Source organism: Rhinoraja longicauda, chromosome 30, assembly GCF_053455715.1.
Source record: "Rhinoraja longicauda isolate Sanriku21f chromosome 30, sRhiLon1.1, whole genome shotgun sequence".
NCBI classification, from domain to species: Eukaryota; Metazoa; Chordata; class Chondrichthyes; order Rajiformes; family Arhynchobatidae; genus Rhinoraja; species Rhinoraja longicauda.
The window spans coordinates 12942720-12963930 of record NC_135982.1 but is presented as its reverse complement, the minus strand read 5'-3'; the positions used below and the strand labels follow the sequence as shown (position 1 = coordinate 12963930).

At 44.2% G+C, this 21211-nt stretch overlaps 1 protein-coding gene across 8 annotated transcripts in view; it reads left to right on the top strand.

The window, feature by feature from the left end:
- mib2 (MIB E3 ubiquitin protein ligase 2) overlaps nucleotides 1-12156 on the top strand; it is a 128854-nt gene extending 116698 nt beyond the window's left edge. For all 8 annotated transcript variants that reach the window (XM_078425513.1, XM_078425511.1, XM_078425509.1 and 5 more), the window contains 5 exons: nucleotides 963-1187; nucleotides 2610-2788; nucleotides 4655-4830; nucleotides 7204-7269; nucleotides 9670-12156. In XM_078425513.1, coding sequence (XP_078281639.1) covers nucleotides 963-1187; nucleotides 2610-2788; nucleotides 4655-4830; nucleotides 7204-7269; nucleotides 9670-9911 — 888 coding nt within the window. In that variant the 3' untranslated portion in view covers nucleotides 9912-12156. The remainder of the gene's footprint in view (nucleotides 1-962; nucleotides 1188-2609; nucleotides 2789-4654; nucleotides 4831-7203; nucleotides 7270-9669) is intronic.
- Nucleotides 12157-21211: the final 9055 nt, after the last annotated feature.

The window sequence follows — 21211 nt, the reverse complement described above, 5'->3', positions numbered from 1 at the left end:
GCAGATTGTATGTGGTTGAAATCTTGGAACTCGCTCAGTGGCGCAACTGGTAGAGCTGGTGCCTCACAGGGCCAGGGTTCAATCCTGACCTCGGCCACTGCCTGGGTGATATTTGTACATTCTCATTGTAACCGCATGGGTTTCCTCCGGGTGCTCTAGCTCCCCCACACATATCAAAGGCTGCAGGTTTGTAGGTTAATTGGCTTCTGTAAATTGACCCTAGTCAAGTGTAGGGAGTGGATGCAAGGCCAGGTTTTTAATAGTCTCATTTACATCCACTTTTTCAACACTAGTCCTTATGTTTTTTTGTTATCTCTGGCTAATGCAGCTTGTGTGCCTTTAATGAATCTTTTGCTGCTTCCTCTGTCTTTGTGTTTCTCCCCTTTTTTGCCTCATGTATAAATCCCTGCAGCTAGGAAGTATAGGGAAAGAAGAAACAAGAGGTAGCAATATTAATGGAAGTGTGTATTACGTGCTATAGTGAGAGAGTGGCACAGAGGAGTCAAAGGCAGAAGCTTTTTGGTTAGAGTGGAATAGAGGAAACTGGACATATTATGTAGTTCACCAACAAGACATTGAAGAGAAAACATCCATATAGATTAAGGGAAATGCAGAAACCAATGGGTTTTTCAAGGCAATAATGGGGACTTTAAATATTCCAATGTAAACTGAGATAGTAGTAGTATTGAGGGCAGAGTCAGTGATGAGTTTCTAACATATGTCCAAGATAACTTTCCACAGATGTGTGTTTCTAGTCCAATGTGGAAAGAGATGTTGCTTTTCACTTTACCTCGGTACACGTGACAATAAACTAAACTAATGTGGCAAATTGCATTTGTGTGCATCATAATCGGACATGTTATATTGTAGGAAGCAAGCAAGAAACAACATTGTTGCAGAAATTAGATATTGCCAAAGATTTGTGTGTGCTCAAAGCCTGAATCATCCTTTCCTTTGCTCAGGGTCGGTGTGAGATTAATGTGCGGAACAATCGGAACCAGAATCCCCTGCAGCTCTCGGTCACCCAGGGTCACACTGGCATGATCCAGCTTCTGGTGGCTGAAGGATGCAACGTGAATGCGGAGGACGAAGACGGTGACACCCCGCTGCACGTGGCTCTGTGCCGGCAACAGCTGGCAACCCGCTCGGCCGCCAGGGAGGGAGAAGCTAACTCCTTGTTGGCAAATGTAAGGTTCCACGTGGCAACAGGCACTTTCTGCCTATAAAGTTGCAGAGTTTGTAATTTTCCAATTATATCTCGACATGGAGTAGGAACATAAAATATTGAACCCGGTTTGTGTGTGAAAACATATTGTCCGTTTGGCTTGGCATAAATATGGTGGAAATATTTGTTCTACAATTACCAGCCCATGTCATTCTCATGATGCTCTTGTTTCAGAGCTTTGACTCTAGTATTTCATACATTTCCTATAAAAATTACTTTGCTTCATTGGAGAAAGGTGAACGTCATTGGGGTTTCCCCTCCCCCCTCTTTCTTAGAACCCTGAAACTATATTAATACAACAATAAACACCTGCCGTTTCCAAACAAATGCTGAAATATAGTACTTTGATATTGTATGGCTCCTTTGCATTACTCTGTAATTTTTAGTTTAGAGATACAGCGCCCTTTCGACCCACCGGGTCCTCAACGACCAGCGATCCCCGCACACCAACACTATCCTACACCCACTAGGGACAGTTTTTACATTTACCAAGCCAATTAACCTACATACCTGTACGTCTTTGGAGTGTGGGAGGAAACTGAAGATCTTGGAGGAAACCCACACAGGTCATAGGGAGAAGGTACAAACTCTGTACAGACGGCACCCGTAGTTGGGATCGAACCCGGGTCTCCGGCGCAGCATTCACTGTAAGGCAGGCACTCTACCGCTGCGCCACCGTGCCGACAGTGTATCTGCATTACCACTTGCTCCATTGGGTTGGCAATGACAATGACTGAGCTTTCAGCCATATCTGCCATAAGTTAAACACACACGCAACCTTGGCTCAAATTGATTAAACCATCAAGTGTGCTCAAGTGTGAAACGCTAATGGTGCAAGCCGAGCACAGCGGGTCCAATGCAGAAACCCAACACAGCCAGCCCCAGCATGGTGAGGCCCAATGCAGCAAGCCTAGTGCAGCAAGCCCCAATGTGGCGAGGCAGACAGAGCTGAAGGATTTAGAACACAGTGAGTGAAAATCAGAGTGGGCAATCTATCCCAAGTCCAGTACAGAGAGAGAGAGAGAGAGATTGGATCAGGGGAGAAAGGAAAAATAATGTTTGAATTTGACATTCTTTTAAAATCTTCATCAAGAGTTAACATCCAAAGATAAGACTAAATTGTTGACCTTGCTAACTTTCGGTACAGAGGTTAATTGGCCATCACTAATACAGGTCATGTGGTCAAAATGTTGCTTCTGTAGACATCATTGGAAGCTGTAAAGCTTCTATTGATCAGGTATGGAATTGCTAACTTTGAGAATCTAACATTTGGATGTTGGAATTCATTCCTGGACTGAAGTAATAATGAAGACTGTTGTCAACCTCCTTGGCAGCATTTTATCCTTTGTCTCAGATGTCTGACTTTGTTGTTTTTGTTCTTCAGTTACAGACCTCAGGGTTACTGGGATCTGGTGAGCTGAATGTGGGTACTGCCATCGCCTGCTTCCTGGCCCAGGACGGAGCAGACATCAACTATACAAACCACAAGGGCAAAACACCCCTCGATCTGGTCTCGGAAGGCAGGACAGTTCAGCTGGTCAAAAGTTTTGCAGAAAAATTCAGGTAAACGAGCAGCATTATTACAAAGCTGTTCCGCTCTTGATTTTGCTCTGCAGACATTAAAATAAAATGCTCATTGCATTCACTTTCTCACATGCCACGTGAGAGAGTTCATCATTGAAAAGGGTGGGGAACACCTTCTACCAGTCCTTGCAGCCAGCTTGAGTTGGGTACTAATCATGCGTCTGCACCACAATTAATGGCACTTTATGACGCACTTTCTGTTAGAGCCCCTCATCCGACTCTTGCATGTTTGAGGGAAGCGCAGGTCTTTTTTTCAAGCCAAAGTTGTAAAGGAGCAATTGTTCACATAGCAGAAGGGTCCCAACCCGAAACATCCCCGTTCATTCCATTCCCAGATGCTACCCGACTCGCTGAGTTTCTCCAGCATTTACGTTTTGTACAATTGTTCATAAATGTTGTTAAAAAAATAATAATGATTTTACCAGTACCCTGTTTGGGAGTTGGCCAATATTGGGGCTTAAATCTAAGTCAGTGATTTAAATTGGTAGAATTAATTACCAAGGCAACTCGGCACAAAAGCTCTTAATCTCTCATATCCCCTTCTACGCTCCCCACCCTCCCTGGAGACATAGAATCAATCTGGGCAGTTCCAAATCCAGCAGGTTCTAATGAGGAGTCAATTTCAGATATATTTTGGTGCCGATGTCAGCCTGGATAGAGTCTGCAGTGACTAGCGCATAAGACATTGTGTACCCATTCATCTGTTCTGGGGCTGGACAATGATCTGGACAGAAGTCTGTGATGTACCAGTTTATGCAGCAGAAAGATTAAGTAGACACTCAATTGGTTCTTATAAACGTTTCAAAGAACGGTGTGATGAGGGAAATAACCAACACTCAGATAATTACGGGTCCAATCCTCCCATTGATAGCCCAGTCATGTCAATAGGAATTTCCCCTGGTTATCATTAAAAACAGGATAAACATTTGTGCAAACATTACTCTTACCAAATCTCCCATGATGGTGTTGACAGTAATTCAACAGTTAACAATGTGTCAAGAGAGAATCGTACACTGTATAATCAGTCTGAAGAAGGGTCTCGACATGAAACGTCACCTATCCTTGTTCTCCTGAGATGTTGCCTGTCCCACTGATTTACTCCAACACTTTGTGTCCTGCAGTTGCCTTGTGTAGAAAGAGGTATCTTCTCCGAGATCGCGTTCAGTGGCTTGAATTCATGCAAAGGTTATGACTTAGGTTAATTTATTTTCTGATTAGCTTTTGCTAGAAAATCAGTTCAGAGACTGACACTTTTCACCCCATCACACTGAAGCACCGTCTACAGAGTCCAAATAAGTCTGAAGAAGGATGTCGACCTAAAACGTCGCCCATTCCTTCTCTCCAGAGGTGCTGCCTGTCCCGCTGAGTTACCCCAGCATTTTGTGTTTATCTTCGGTGTAAACCAGTATTCACAGTTCCTTCCTACAGCATTTCTGACTGTTTACAAACGAAACGGTAGAAATTCTGTTCTAAGTTTGATGTCTAAAATGTGGCAGACAGGAAACATGGCCACTTTTAAATGTTTTACAGCAATGTCTGAATATGGGTTTGGTTCTGTGTTGTCACCCGCCAAGTAATGCTCCTTAATTGTGCAATTCTGTTGATCTGCAGAGATCAGAGGTTGAATTCCTCTCTAGCCATTTCTGAGCCCAGTCATCAGATGGATGTCTTCAGCTTTGCCCACGGCTGATCATCAGACTGTTTCCATGAGGCTGTGATGTTCAGTTGGTTGGATGATTGTGCCAACGGATATCTAGTGAACATAAGTGAGGGTGGGGAGGAATGAAGCGTTTTGTTTTATTGTCCCCGTAACATAGTGGAATTTTCTGCCATTGTTTATTGCAGGGGATCTCAGCTGCAGCCAGCAGGGACAACAGTTCTGCGGCGAGTCCACACTACTCCAAATACGATGACTAATCTTCTATTGCCGGTTGCTGCGGGTCCTGCCGAATGCTTGGTGTGTTCGGAGCTGGCCTTCCTAGTTCTCTTCTCACCGTGCCAGCATACTGTAGTATGCGAAGGTACAGTATACAGTTCCACTATTGTCACACTGTAGATACAGTCTACTGATAGTCCCACTGGTAGCACACTACTAATGTGATGGTACAGTATAATCCCACCTGTCAGCACACTGTAGAAAGCATTTATTTGTTAGCTAACATTTATTTCGACAGGGCTTGTATACAAAAACAGGGATGTAATGCTGAGGCTCTACAAGGCGCTGGTCAGGCAGCGTTTGGAGTATTGTGAGCAATTTTGGGCATGTGCTGACTCTGGAGAGGGTCAGAGGAGGTTTACAAGAATGATCCAAGGAATGAGTCGGTTAACATATGATGAACATTTGACGGCACTGGGCCTAGTGGGTAAGTCTAGGACTAGAGGTCATAGCCTCAGAATTAAAAGATGTTCTTTTAGGAAGGAGATGAGGAATTTCTTTAGTCAGAGGGTGGTTAATCTGTGGAATTCTTTGCCACAGAAGGCTGTGGAGGCAAAGTCAGTGGATATGTTTAAGGCAGAGATATATAGATTCTTGATTAGTAACGGGTGTCAGAGGTTATGGAGAGAAGGCAGGAGAATGGGGTTAGGAGGGAGAGATAGATCAGCCGTGATTGAATGGCAGAGTATTGATGGTCCGAATGGCCTAATACTGCTCCTATCATTTATGATCTTATGTGAAGGTACAATATACAACCTCGCATGTCGACACTGTTAATGAAGGTACAGTGTGCAGTCTCACCTGTCAACCTACTGTTAATGTTAAGGTCCAATATGCAGTCTCCTTTCAGCTGCAAGCTGTGGCTTCTGTTTGGATGCTCTGTTTATCAGCAGCAATGTTCCTGTAATTAGTTGACTAATTGTTGGGAAGGTGATCATTTAGCTGTGAGGTGGGATGGTTGCACAAAAAGATCCACCTTGCCCTCCATCTGTTAAACGAGGTGGGGAGCACACATATCTCCAGGGGTGCTGAAATCATGGAACAATGTGGCCATCAAAACAGCAGTTTGTAGCTGTGATCTCTGCAAATAGATGATCAAATGTTTCAATCTGCAAAGTGAACATTTGGTGGGAGAAAAATAGCTTCACTCTTCAGTCAATGAAATCAACTTAGAAAATAGGTGCTGCAGATTCAAGCGTTTATTTGTCACATGCACCGGATGTGAACCGTGAAAAATGAAATTCTTATTTGTTGCAGCTTTACAGGCACATTAGACACCACAATAAATACACAGTAAACTACCAGATATCCTCGGTCAATTAGATCACAATAGTGGGAAACACTGAAGTACGTAGAGCAACCATAGTGGTGCAAAGTCCGCAGTGGTTTGTCCCTGATGTAGGCTTATGGTTAGGATGGTTCCACTGGAGGTATATTTTTCAATTTGCCCCTTTTATTGTAAACAAATGTGAGTGTCAGAGATTTGTACAGTGTGGAAACAGGCCCTTCGGCCCTACTTGCCCACACTGACCAACATGTCCTGTCTACACTAGCCCCACCTGCCTGAGTTTGGCCCATATCCCTCTAAACCCGTCCTATCCATGTACCTGTCTAAAGGTTGTGATCATGTTGTAAGCACGCAGTGCTTTTGTTGGTAATTGGTGAGTGGTGTAAGGTGCATCCAGAATCATTGGTCCATGTTACTCACTGACATTGTCAGTATGTGTGATCATCAGCAATGTGTACAGCACTCCCATCAAGATAATTACCTCGAATAATCTCATCCATGTTACTTACTTAGAGGTAAACACTTCTTCAGTAGGAAGAATTTCTCTCTGCATGGATGCTGCCTGACCTACTGAATATTTCCAGCACTTGTGGATTTTATTTCAGATTTCCAACATTTGTATTTTTAGCTTTTCGACCATGGCAAAGGACTGGTTTTAATCAAAATAGCGGATCTGACTATTTTGTTTTTGATTTATTATTCTTGATAAGTAGACAAGACTCAGTAAGACAGAAAGCTGTGCCTCATGAGTTAGAACTGGAACTGGAAGAATAGTCAAAACAGAAAGGCCAGCGGGGTAACAGGAAATCTCAGTCCTGGCTGCCAATCCATCAATGTTTATTCCAATTCTTAAACGTGGCAGGGGGAGAGAATAACATGTAAACTGACTGCCAGAAGAACCATAGAACAACTTGTTCCTTCTCCAACAGGTTCGTTTTTTCAGTTTAGGATTAGGAGTCAGATGTCATTGAAGTGGTTCATAGCGCCAATCTGTTTTATATTTACATAATCAATAATTCCTGATCTAAGAACTTAAAATTCATATGCAAGAGAAGATTAGCTTTTTGTTTTTTTCCTGTGTTATCGACAACATTTGCTAAATATTACAAAAGGTTAAACGGAAATTAGATATTATAGATGCTGATTTCTTATGTTTTTTTTCAATTACAGAGTGTTCTGTGAGAATGAAGAAGTGCATCAAATGCCAAGTGTCTATATCAAAGAAAATGAGACATGGTAATATATTAACCACATTCCTTAACTCTGCATTCTGAGCGCAGGAGCAGCTTAAAGGGATTGAGGATAATTTGGCTGTTGAGTGATCAATTTGGTAAAGAACACTGGGCTACAAATTCTTTATTGTGGGAAGAGGTGGGTCGAAGTGCTACAATGTAGATCTGAAGCAGATTTGTGTGAGGGAGCTTGGTGTAAACCTGACCCCCCCAAGACACCATGCATAATAGAACAGGCCTTAAACTGTGTGAGGATAATCCTTTCCAGAGGTAGGAGTGGAAAGTCAAATAGAGTTTAGATTAGTGGGGAAAGGTGGAGAGAAAGAGAGTTCTGCTGTGAGGGATGGTGTTGTAGGCTAGAGGTCTGGGGAGAAGTATCAATGGAATCGAGGAGCGGGACATCAGAATCTTGGGATGTAGGTTGGGAAGTTCACGTATGTGGTTATGATTAGTACATTCCTACTCTATCAAAGGCTTCCAGCACCTGCATTCATGTGTCCTCATCATAGGATCCGATTACGTTTGTTTAAGATTCATCCATTTAGTGTGTAAAATGATTTTCTCTATGAATGAATGTGGAAGATAGACAATAGGTGCAGGAGTAGGCCATTCGGCCCTTCGAGCCAGCACCACCATTCAATGTGATCATGGCTGATCATTCTCAATCAGTACCCCGTTCCTGCCTTCTCCACATACCCCCTGATTCCGCTATCCTTAAGAGCTCTCTCTTGAATGCATTCAGAGAATTGGCCTCCACTGCCTTCTGAGGCAGAGAATTCCACAGATTTACAACTTCCCTCCATTCCCAATGTCAATCTCTAATTTATACAGTGCATTGAACAGACTTCAACGGTTTTGTAGATCACATTTTGTTTCCTTTTTGATAATTTTCTACAACTTATTTGTTTTTGCCCAGTTAAAAAAAGTGAAATTTGACTTAAGTCCATCATGTTCAGGTCTGCATATTAACTTCCATTCCTGGTAACCTGGTTAATAAACAGTTACCTTTAAGCATGTCGACCCCTGAGAGACCAGCTTCAAGCTGCCCTGACAGAGCCACAGGATTATGTTGGTGTGACATCAATTAAGTGCTCAATTCTTGGTCCTGTTTCCTATGTTGTTCCACCCTAATTGCAGCAAGTGTTCAGGACACAAAAGCAGGTCACAACCCTCTGTTTAAGATGCACTAACATGTTAGTGCTGTCAAGCCCTTCTTGGTACATGCGTCATACACTTAGCACATGTTGAAATGCATTACAAGCACCCATAGCATCAAAGGCTTCCAGCATCTGCACTCTTGTGACCTTCATCAAAGGATGCGATTAAGTTTAGTTAAGATTCATCCATTTAGTGTGTAAAATGATTGTCTCTACGAATGAATGTGGAAGGTAGTCTTCCCTCCATTCCCAGCATGTGCCTTCCTAAAGTCTCTTAAATGCCACTATTGTATGTACCTCTACCACCAGTTCCAGGCATCCACCACTCTGTGTAAAACATAAAATTGCCCCGCATATCTCCTTTAAACCCAGGTTTCTGGTGCTGTGAGGTAGAAGCTCTACCAGCTATGCCACTGTACTGCCCCACTGTGCTCTTCACATATTTTGTGTTCATTTCTTTTCATTCATATAAAGATATCATGCCCACATCTCCACACTGGGGAAACATGTTGCCATCATTCCTATCAAATCAGCAGTGAAATGTTAGCTTCATTTCAAATGCTTGGTTCTGGGTTCACATCCTGTTGCTCAGACTCTGTGTTCACTGAGACTTGTTGCTATTCAAGTGACCAGAAGTAATCATAGCCAGTCATTAAAGTGCAGAACAAATGAGACACAATGAACCGCGCAAAGTACTGTAGTTCAACCATGAAATGTTTGATCTTGCCCTAATTATCCTGATGTTTAAACCTTTTAAAAACATTAAAATAACATTTCTGGCTGCAATAGAGTTGGTGAATCAACACAGAGTCAATGCCCAATTTATACAGTGTATTGAACAGACATCAACAGTTTTGTAAATCACATTTTGTTTCATTTTTGATAATTTTCTACAACTTATTTGTTTTGCCCATTAAAAAAAAAGTTAAATTTGACATAAGTCCTTCATGTTCAGGTCTGTATATTAACTTCCATTCCTGGTAACCTGGTTTTCAGAGTTCATGATCCATAGTTACGTTTAAGCTTGTGAACCCCTGAAATGGCCAGATTCATGCTGCCGTGACATAGCCACAGGACTCTGCTGCTGTGACATCCCTGCTTAATTCTTGCTTCTGTCTCCTACGTTATTTGGTTCATTCAGATTTTATCGTGTGCAATATATTGAATCTATCCCAATCTTACCAGCACAAGGCAGTGGCTGGTGTATTGGGTAATGGCAAAGCACTGACTGTGTTTCCCTGCGGCAGATAACACGGAAATTGAAAGCAGCTCGAGCGGTGAACCCCCAGACCAGAGGAAGTTGCTGGAGCAGCTACAGTCTCGATACCGGCAGATGGAGGAGAGGATCACCTGCCCAATCTGTATTGACAGTCAGATCAAACTGGTGTTCCAGTGTGGCCACGGATCGTGTCTGGAGTGCAGCATTACTCTGAAAGCATGTCCAATCTGTCGTCAGAACATTCGAGAGCGGATACAGATTTTTGTTTGATGCATGGCAAGCCTTCTGATTCTCTCCTTTCCAAACATCCTCTGTCCCGGACATTCTGTGTGATATGCGTGTTTGTGTTTTGTAGCCGACTTCACTTTTAATCCTTCTCAACGTCATTAGAATACAACTGTTCGAGGTTTGTACTTGCTGTTTCCTCAGCCTTTCTGATAGCTCAATGTCCTCTGTGTTCAACCAGTGGATGATACGTTACCAAGGAACAGAGCACAGCTGTACATAACACGAAGCAAGTTTATTAATCTTCCGCGGGCCGCCTCTCTAAATATTTGCAAATGCTTGAAAAGTGCACGGAGATGCAGCATAAAATCCTTCCTGATATGTATATTAAAACAATGTAATATAATCCATAATCTAACAACTGCGGTTTATGGTCAATGTATATATTTAAAAGTTCTAGGAATATAAAATGCACTTCAGCAGTTGTCAAAGCGAGCAGTGTTAGCCCTTCTCATTCACAGCTCTGCTCAGCAACAAACCACAATCTCCACCCAGGTAGTCATGACTCAAAATAACAAAACTGTTAATTATCCGCAAACTTTATTTAAAGACTATTCTCCTCCTAGTATTTTTGACGCCTAGTCTATCATTTTAATGTGAGTTGGACAGTTTAGCTTTGAATATTGTCTGGAAGACGTGGTAAAATGTTAAGAAGAATTGTGGTGAATGGAAAGAAAGAGGGTGACCTGTTAATTCAATATTTAATTACAGAGCTTTCACAGTAAATTGTACCCTTTTGGTCTCGAATGTAAGTTATTCTGATGAAATCATAATCATGCAATTTGATTTGATCCTCTAGGTCAACTTGGTAAGGAGCCTGGTAAAGAAAATTACATGGAAGATAACAAGAATTAGTGCTTGTTTTAATCTGAAATATTAATCCTATTTTTAATTGTACTTTCTACTGTAGGATGTTTTTATATTTAAATATTCCATGGGAATAAAAGCTATGAAAGTATAATTGGGAAAGCCACAGTTGTCTCAGGTGTTCTCGGCCTTGACTTTTGAGTTGGACATTGTATTCAGGGAGCAAACATGCTAAGTCTGGTTCAGCATTGAGTTTCTGCCTCTTGATAGCCACAGATCTTTGCTATTTATCGGAAATGCTGGTGGTCCTGAGGGAAAAGGGGAAAAGCCGGAAAATCTCAGCAAGGCAGGCAGCATTTTGGATAGAGGGACCGGCTAACGTTTCAGGTCGAAAAGCCTTAGTCCGAACCGAGTAGGAGAGAGAGCAGGTTAGGCCTGGTGGCTGCAAAAGTTGGGGGAGGTCGGCGGGGGGGAACAAAGGGAATGGAGACACAAGAGGCTGCAGGGTGCTAGAATCCAGAGCAAAGCTCAAAGTGCTACAGGCGGTATGGTATCTGGAGGGAATGGAGAGACAACTTTTCAGGTGGGGACATCAGTCTGAAGAATGGTCCTGACCCGAAGTGTCGTCTGTCCATTCGCTCTCCAGTTGTTGCCTGACCGGTTGAGTTCCTCCAACACTTTGTTATTTGGAACATAGGGAATGTCTGTCATAGGTGAAATGATGCAGCCATTAAATAGACATTGAAGCTTTGCCTGTGCGATGTGTTGCTATTGTTGCAAAGTCTGGGTGACGTCGTTTCATTTGTCCTCCTGGGACGTGCCTTGAATGTACAAAAGGGGAAGAGAAGAATGGCGGACATATATAGTCAGTCAGAAAGAAGATGCAAATGACACATTAAACCAACCAAGGAACTCACTGTCCAGGTAAAGACTGCACTATTTCACCCCATCATAGGCTCTCCCTTTGTTCCACCAACCTCTGTCTTTCTCAGTTCTGACGAGGGATCTCCAACCTGAAATGTTGACTGCTCCTCTTCTCGGATGCTGCCCGACCTGCTGAGTGTTTCCTGCATTTTCTCTTTTCAGTTTGATTTCCAGTATCTGCAGTTTATTGATGGGCCAAACGTTAACACTGTGCGGTATGGGCATGTGTCTCTTTGTGGCTGATTGGACCATGAATGGCCTGTTGGACGTGTTAGACTTTGATTAATCAGGTGTGTGATTCTATCGGGACCTAGTGTTCGCCAACTCTGCCAGAAAGATTGGGTGGAAATTACAAAGAGCAGATAACTCAGATTAGGGGAGAAAATCCAATTAGTGTTTAGATGTGCTCCAGGGAGCATGGGTTCATAATTCTTTCATGCATTGGTGACAAGTTTAAGAAAGATTTAGTCGTTCTTTCCTCATTAAATAATTGAAATTCTTTCTCAAGGGATTTCTGGCTTGTTAAATCATGACCATTTTCCAACTGACTCAGGATTAAATCACCAATTTATTTACAACAAGAACGGGAAGAAATATTAAAATTGCATGGCAGGTATTACTTAACTCAAGAAGGAGACTGTAATGGTGACCTCTGGGGTGGAAGATCTTGCTAGTATTTGGAAAGGATTTGGGTTGACATGTTAGCTTGCTGATCTGTCACGCCAAATGGAATCAAAAGTGCCCCTGACTAATTTAATGTCTCAAAGACAGCCTTTATCAGGCCGACGTAACAAGTTTGAAAATGCAATTTGGAATAGCTAAGCAGATTTGGTATCATGTGATAGTGCGGAGAGAGAGCTTTTCACCATTTGTGTTGGTTCGTGATCGTTTTTTCCCCTGAAACTTGACATGTTATAAGTATGTTATTTCATAGAAATATTGCATAATTCAGCAGCTTTTTATTAAGTTGATTCTTCCTGGTATAATGAATCAGATTACATGTGCCAAACAAATTGTATTACTGTGGAAAGTGTGTGTGTTCAGGAATTGCTGTTTAAATAAAAATTGCAGCTCCCAAATGCCTGTTTTTCTTGTGCACATTTATCCTCGTATAGTTTTGAGATTACAGAGGGTTCAGACCACAAATTGCTCAATGTCTTGTCTCGGGAGGGAAGCCCTTTGATCTCCTTGGTAATTAGCTTTGGGCTGGCAGTAGTCGCTGCCTGACTCTGGAGTGGGCAGGAAGGATGTAACCAGCCGGTTATTTGTGGTCGGCGAAGATGAACAATTACATCCCAGCATTTTTCTCCGTCCTCAAAAATACCACGACATAAACCTTAAGTCATTCACTGTAAGGTATTGTGAAGATCATCGTAAAACACTGATTTCTTGCAATTTCTGTATGTTAGTCAGAGGCAGGAGAGGCAGTGTTCAACATGTCCTTTCACCAAAGGATAGTGGAGGGAGGTTACTCAGAACAGTAGCTGCTCAGGATTGGCACAGCGGCAGAGTTGCTGCCTGACAGCACCAGAGATCCGGGTTGGATCCTGACCTCGGGTGCTGTCTGTACGGAGTTTGTACGTTCTCGCTGGGACCATGTGGGTTTTCTCCGGGTGCTCCGGTTACCTCCCACCTCCAAAGACGTGCAGGATTATAGGTTAATTGGCTTTGGTAAAATTGTCCCTTGTGTTAGTGTACGGGGATTACTGGTCGGCGCGGACTCGTTGGGCCTGATTCTACACTCATCTCCAAAGCCTAAAGTAGCTGTGGATCTTGAGGTCAGTACAAAGTGACCATTCACTAAAATTGGGATGGTGCCGTTGTCTGGAAGAATAGTACCAATGCCATTGTATTTGGGTGATGACAAGGTGAGACTACAGGACTGATGGTGTTCAAGGCGTTCTCGTGGTCTTACATCAACCACAGGTTAGGGAATCCTCATGTTGAGGTTCTATGCCACAATTAAATTATTTTGAACTACATTTGAATTGCTGCATATGGAAAGTATTTGCATCGACGTTATAATGTATCATAATGCATTAACATTGGAGCATTTGTTTATTTCAAATACTGAGCAAAGGAAAAGTCTTTTTTCAAGAGAATATTTCCAAGCATGTCTCTTCTAGCGATAGATATGAACAGAAACTCTGTGTGGTCTATGTTCCAGCTGCTGGTGGAGTGTAAACTAACAGTGGAATTATCAAGTATTGTTTATTGAAGTAATAGATTATTATTCATTTGTAACTGCTTGTAAATAGAGAAATACTGTTTAGGAACTGTGCACTTATCATCATTGGCGCCACCAGGGTTCAGCTGAGTTAAATAAAATTAAGAGTGGCCAAGACACAGCGGGCAGGAAACACCTATTTCAAGTCTGAAAACAGCCGAGCCATTTGAAGTTTAATCTTTGCAGGTTTCCCGTGGGCGCCAACACTTGGGGGGGAAAAATAAAGTCATCCAGTCATCCATTAGTGCAGCCTTTCCATGGCAAACCCCCACTCACTGTGAAGTCAAGCATGTGCTGCCTGTGCCCATGATCAGAAAAATTGCAGCGTTAAACTTGTGAAAGGATTAACGCCGATTTTATGAACAAACGGTTATAGGGAATGAATTTCTAGGCACATTATTGCAGGTTTTATTTTGGATGGATGTATTTTAGGCTCAGGTGGCATTTTGCCCAATATCGTTGGCACTAATAATGTTTCATGTCAATGAATTTTAAGTAAAATTAGTTTTGAGAGAAAACTTGCATGCGGTGTAAAAACAAACAGTAAGAGTTTCTATGGAAATATGAATAGAAAAAGGGCGGCTAAGGTAAATGTGGAGCCTCAAGGGAATGAAAGTGTGATTTAATACAGCAAATATAGATATGGCAGACATGTTGGATACAGTTTTTGTATCAGTCTTCATTGTGAAGGAGCCAAAACGTCACATATTCCTTTTCTCCAGAGATGTTGTCTGACCGGCTGAGTTACTCCAGCATTTTGTGTCTCTCTTTGGTTTAAGCCAGCATCTGCAGTTCCTTCCTACACAAGGCGTTCCAGTGCATGGATCATAAAAGCTAGCGGGCAGCTCCAACTGGTAGTCAAGGAAACTACATTTCAGCCTTCATTGCAAAAGGGCTGGATTTTAAAAACATGAAGGATTTGTTCCAGTTGTACAGGGTGTTGGTGAGGGTACACCTGGAAACTGCACAGTTTTGGTCCCCTTACCTAAACAGATAGTGGCATCGGAGGCAGCCCAAAGGAGATTCACCAAGCTCATTCCTGGAATGTGAGAGTTGTGCACCATGAGGGGCTGGAAAGTCGCTTTAGTTTAGAGATACAGTGTGGAAACAGGCCCTTCGGACCAGCGAGTCAACATCGACCAACAATCACCCTGCACACTAGTTCTATCCTACTCACTGGGGACAATTTACACAAGCCAATTAACCTACAATCCTGCACCTTTGAAATATGGGAGAAAATTGGAGCACCTGGAGAAAACCCACACTGGTCACAGGGAGAACGTACCAACTCCATACAGACAGTGCCCGTAGTCAGTATTGAACCCAGGTTTCTGGTGTAAAGCAGCAACTCTACCGCTGCGCCACTGAGCCACCTATGCGTTCTGTACTCCTTGGAGTTTATAAGATTGAGGGGTGACCTATGGTATCCTAAGGGGGATTGGCAGGGTATAAGTTGAGACATTTTCATTTGTTGGACAATGTGCATGTGATCGCGTGGGTTTTCTCCAGGTGCTCCAGGTTATAGAAATGAAGTGCGCAGAAATTTCTTCTGGCAGAGGCTGGCGAATCTCTGGAATTCTCTGCCCAGGCAGATGGTGGAAGCTGGATCATTGGATGTATTGAATGCAGTATTGAAGAGGAGTTGAGGTCAGCAGAGATCAGCTGTGATCCCATCACATGGTGGGACAGGCTTGAGGGGCCAAATGGCCTACTCCTGCTCCAGGTCTCTTGTGCAGTTGTCAGAGTCAACACAGAATCATTTACCACTCAATGGTCCTTCGGCCCACTAGTCCATGCTGACCAGCGTTTATAGCTGAGCGAGTCCCACTAATTCTCGTGTGGCACATATCCCTCCAAACATTTCCTATCCATGTACCTGCCTAAATGTCTTTTAAATATCATTTTGCCCACATCTACTACTTGCTCTGGCGGATCTGGTGCAATATACTGATGCATGAAGCAAGCATGCCCAATGCTGCCTTCCCCTCCCTGTCTACCAGTGTTGCCTCTTTCATGAAACCATGAATCTGCACCCCCATGGTGCCTCTGTTCTATAATATTCTCAAGGGCTCTACAATTTACTAAGTCTTGGTCTAGTTGTCTTACCAAAGTGAGGCACCTTCTCTGAATTAAACACCATCTGCCATTCCTCAGCCCAATGGCCTAGTTGATGAAATGTTTATAGATCTTTTGTAGATAACCTTCTTCACTGTCTGCTCTTCCACCAATTGTAGTGTCATCCATACACTTTATAACTGTGCCATCTCTCTTTGCATCATTAGTGCACAATAACAAGCAACAATGGACAGCACAGATCCATGTTGTACGCCACTGGTCAAAGTCTCACAAGCCGGAAAAACAACCCTCTACCACCACCTTCTGTCTCCAACCTTCCGACCAATCTTGTATCGAAGTGGCTAGCTCACCCTGCATCCCATGTGCTCTAACCTTCCAGCATCTTACCATGCGGTAACTTGTCAAAGGTCTTGTTAAAGTTCCTGTACACAACATCTACTACTCTGCCCTCATCCATGTTCTTGGTCACCTCTTTGAAAAACACGCGTTCCCACGCACAAAGCCATGCTGACTGTCCCCAATCAGTAGAAACAAAGAACTGCATAAGGTCATAAGTGATAGGAGCAGAATTAGGCCATTCGGCCCATCAAGTCTACTCCGCCATTCAATCATGGCTGATCTATCTCTCCCCCTTAACCCCATTATCCTGCCCTCTCCCCATAACCCCTGACACCTGCAGACGCAGGTTTATACCAAATATAGACACAAAGTGCTGGGGTAACAGCGGCTAAGGCAGCATCTCTGGAGAAAAAGGATGGGTGATGTTTCGGGTCAGAACCCTTCTTCAGACTGCTTAAATGAACTGGAGGCGAACCAATATCCTGAAAGGCAGGTTTGCTGGTGCTATATGGGTGGGTTTAATTAAGCAGTCTGAAGAAGGGTCCTGAACTGAAACGTCACCCATCTTTTATCTCCAGAGATGCTGCCTGACTCTCTTGAGTTACTTCAGCACTTTGTGTCTATCTTTGTCCCAATCGGTCTTTGCTTTTTCCAATGTAGTCAGCTGATTTCAATTGGAAAGTCTCTCTTCTCAGAACCTCCCCCTTTGTCTCCTGCACTGTGAGCCCATGACCCAATACTGTGGGGAATTGAAAGCATTTCTTCACCCACGTTTCAACACAGTGTGGTGAAGCTTCCTCCTCCTCGGTGCCGCGACCGCAGGGCCTCAGCTGCTGATCCGGCAATCTGACCACTGCACCGTCCTGTCCATCGAAACAAAGATGAAGATGGACTGTGAACCGCATGAAGGGGAAGGGCAATGAGTGGACGCAACAACAGGTAAAGTACTTGCATATCATTTCCATCTGCTCTTCCCAGGGATTGTTGAGACCCTATCATTGATTGCACACAGAACAAAGATGGAGCGGTTTCTGGACGTTAGAAGCCCTTGGATTTGAGGATTAGGTGGAATCAGCGGCCCACTCCGCTGACACCTCGATCCAGATATCGACCCGCGGACACACAGTCCCTCGCCTGACATGGCCACCACTCACCCACTGGGCCCCAGGATGCCTCCCACAGCCGACCTCAGAATCCCCAGCGCGCTTCTGAGAGCGCAGGTGGTATGCCCCAGGCCGATCACCAGCACCGTTTAATTGCCCCATCCGCAGCCACCGCCATCTTGAAGGATGTACAAGATCACGAGGAGAATAGAATAGGGTAAATGCACAGTCTTTTACCCAGAGTAGGGGAATCAAGAACCAGACGACATAGGTTTTAGGAGGGGGGAGGGAAATTGAAAAGGAACCTGTGGGGCAACTTTTTTCCATAAAGGGTGGTGGGTGTATGGAACGAACTGCCCAAGGAAGTAGTTGAGGCAGGTATTATCACAATGTTTAAAAAAACATTTGGACAAGTACATGGATAGGATAGGTTTCGAAGGATATGGACCAAACACAGGCAGATGGGGCATGTTGGTCGGCGAGGGCTAGTTGGGCCAAAGAGCCTGTTTCCACATTGTACGACTATGATCCGATGATCTTCAGGGGGAGCTGAGTCCAGTCGTCACCGCGCAGGCATCTAGCTGGATGGGCTTCACTGAGATCTCCACACTCCCTGAGGCCCAGAGCAGCTGGTGGGTGTGGGTAGCTGGGGCATGGCATTGAATTCAAACACCAACAACAATCGTATCTCGCCTTCCCTGCATTAAAACAACTTCACCACTGGAGTTTCAGACTGTCCTGATATCCATCCAATCTTAGACCTCCTCTTTTCTCTGCCACGTAAAGCACCCTTCACTTGTCCCACAGGAAAGGTCAATGACCAGGAGCATTCTCTCTCTCTCTCTCTCTCTCTCTCTCTCTCTCTCTCTCTCTCTCTCTCTCTCTCTCTCTCTCTCTCTCTCTCTCTCTCTCTCTCTCTCTCCACTCCACTGAGTGTTTTGGGCTCTCTGTCATATCTCCAGCACTGCAGTTTTTCTGTTTTTGGATCAGGGTGTTGGGCACCTTAGAGATTGAATCATTGTACAGAGGATACTAAGGACTCACAGAACCAGGCTCCAACGTTCTGAAAGGATAAAACGAGAAAGATTTATTAAGAAGAAGAAGATTCAGGGTTATCAGAAAAGATTCATGTGGATATACATGTAAGAATATTTGAACATCCTGCACTACCCAGCCAATTTGGATATAACTTCTTATCTCTGACTTGTTTTTCCCCATCCAACCCTGATTCAGTCTAAAGTTGATCACAATCCCTGTTACGTCCAGATGATTCTGATAGTTGTCCAACAGCCCCACTCACTGCCAGCACTCTGTCTTTCTTCCTTATACACATGAACCAACTTCTGTCCGTTAGAGAAGTCGCCCAATCTTTCTCCAGTACGAGTATCAAATTCATAAACAAACTGATCTGCCATTTGTTTTGTGCTAAATGTTTTGAGTGAGGGGATAAAGTGGGAGATGTTGATGAGTGAGGGGATAAAGTGGGAGATGTTGATGAGTCGAGGGAATGGGTGGAGGTTCTGCGGCAGGACTCTGTGAAGCTGCAGACAAAATAAAAGTCATAAATGCAGGAATGTCATGAATGCAACAAACAGCCAGAACGGTCGCACGCAGCCACAGGGAACAGCTCTCTGAAGAATTATTTTCCAGTGTCGCTGGCTCTGTGGGTGATCATTTGTTTTCACACGAATCACATCGTCGCACGGAGCTGGATAAACATGGGAGAGGCAGTCGGACATTTGCAGAGCCTTGGGCAAGATGCTGCATGTGAAGTTCTGGCTGTGGCACAGAGGTGAGGTGGGGAGAGGAAGATTAAATAGGAACCTGTGGGGCAATGTTTTTTGCATAAAGGGTGGTGGGTGTATGGAACGAGCTACCCGAGGAGGTAGTTGAGGCAGGTACTATCACAATGTTTCAAAAACATTTGGACAAGTACATGGATAGGATAGGTTTAGAAGGATATGGACCAAACACAGGCAGGTGAAGTAAATGTAGTCGGCGTGGGCAAGTTGGGCCAAAGAGCTTGTTTCCACATTGTACGATTATGACTCGATGATCTTCAGGAGGAGCTGATTCCAGTCAAGGAAGTATTATGGAAGATAGACACAAAAAGCTGGAGTAACTCAGCGGGACAGGCAACATCTCTGGAGAGAAGGAATGGGTGACGTTTCTCTCCAGAGATGCTGCCTGTCCCTATCTTCGGTTTAAACCAGCATCTGCAGTTCTTTCTGACACAAGGGAAGTATTGTCACCGTGCAGGCATCTAGCTGAGATCTGCACATTCCATGTGGCTCAGAGCAGCACATTGTCCCAAGGAGCTGGGTAAACATGGGAGAGGCCGTCAGACATCTGCAGATACTTGGGCAAGATGCTGCTTGTGAAATTCTAGCTATGGCACAGAGGTTCTGCCGGACACCAGTCTGGGAAATGGTCACAGAGGTTTGTAGGAGGATGCAGCAGGTGGTTAGACTGACAAATTGGGAGGGGAGAGGCAGAGAGCAGGTGGCTAAGGACAAATGACAGGGGTGAGGTGGTGCAAGAACAGGGTGGTGATGGTCGGTGACAATTATCTGTTAAAGAAGGTGCCTGCCTTAAAGAAGAGGTCAGGCACTCTGCCGCCATTAACCTCAGGCCCATTAACCAGTGCACCCAACTCCCAGTGTGCCCACAATGAGCATCGTCCACCCTTTGACACAAGTCACATGCCCTGTGTGCATCCCATCCACTGTGGACCCGGCAATGATTCCAGCCCACCATCCTCTGAACTACCTCCAAACGCGACTGCCCGTACATCCTTGATCTACCATGTGGAACCGTGCCCGAAGGCATGAGATTAGAGGGAAAGGGGTATAAATGAAGTAATGAATGTAAATGCAGATGAAATATATTCTCCTAAAGATAGACACAAAGTGTTGGAATAACTGCATGTCAGGTAGCATCTCTGGAGAAACAGGATGGGTAACGTTTCCGGTCAGGACCCTTCTTCAGACTGTTTAATTGAATTGGAGGGGAACCAGTATCGTGGTGGTGCTGCGTGGGTGGGTTTAATTAGGCAGTCTGAAGAAAGGTCCCGACCTGAGATGTCAGCCATCCTTTTTCTCCAGAGATACTGCCTCCCCTGTTGAGGCACTCCAGCACTTTATGTCTATCTTTGTCTAAATCTGTGGAATTCTCTGCCTCAGAAGGCAGTGGAGGCCAATTCTCTGAATGCATTCAGGAGAGAGCTAGATAGAGCTCATAAGGATAGCGGAGTCAGGGGATATGGGGAGCAGGGGGTATGGGGAGAAGGCAGGAACGGGGTACTGATTGAGAATGATCAGCCATGATCACAGTGAATGGCGGTGCTGGCTCGAAGGGCACAATGGCCTCCTCCTGCACCTATTGTTTATTGTCTTTGTCCCCAACCAGTCTTTGCTTTTCCAAATGTGGTCAGCTGATTACAATTGGCAAATTTCTCTTCTCGGAATCTACTCTTTGCCTCCTGCACTGTGAACTGTGAAAGGGAGGTGAGGAGCTGGAGGCAAGAAAAGACCAGGACCGATCACGATCAGCCACAAATGACCTCAGGCAGGGCGTTGCCTGGTAGGTCAATTGTTGGCGAGGATATTCTCCTGCCCACGTCAGAGTCTCCAGTTACTTTGCAGGAGGTTTCAGACTGGAGTTGTGATCTCCTCCTTAGCCATGTTCAATGTCCCAATTGTGTGAGGTTTATTTCATCCTGTTAATTGTGTGAAGCTTATTTCATCCCATCTCCAGGTTACTGGCTGCTACAACACCAGAATTGGTTATGTGACAAGTTCCATCCCTCT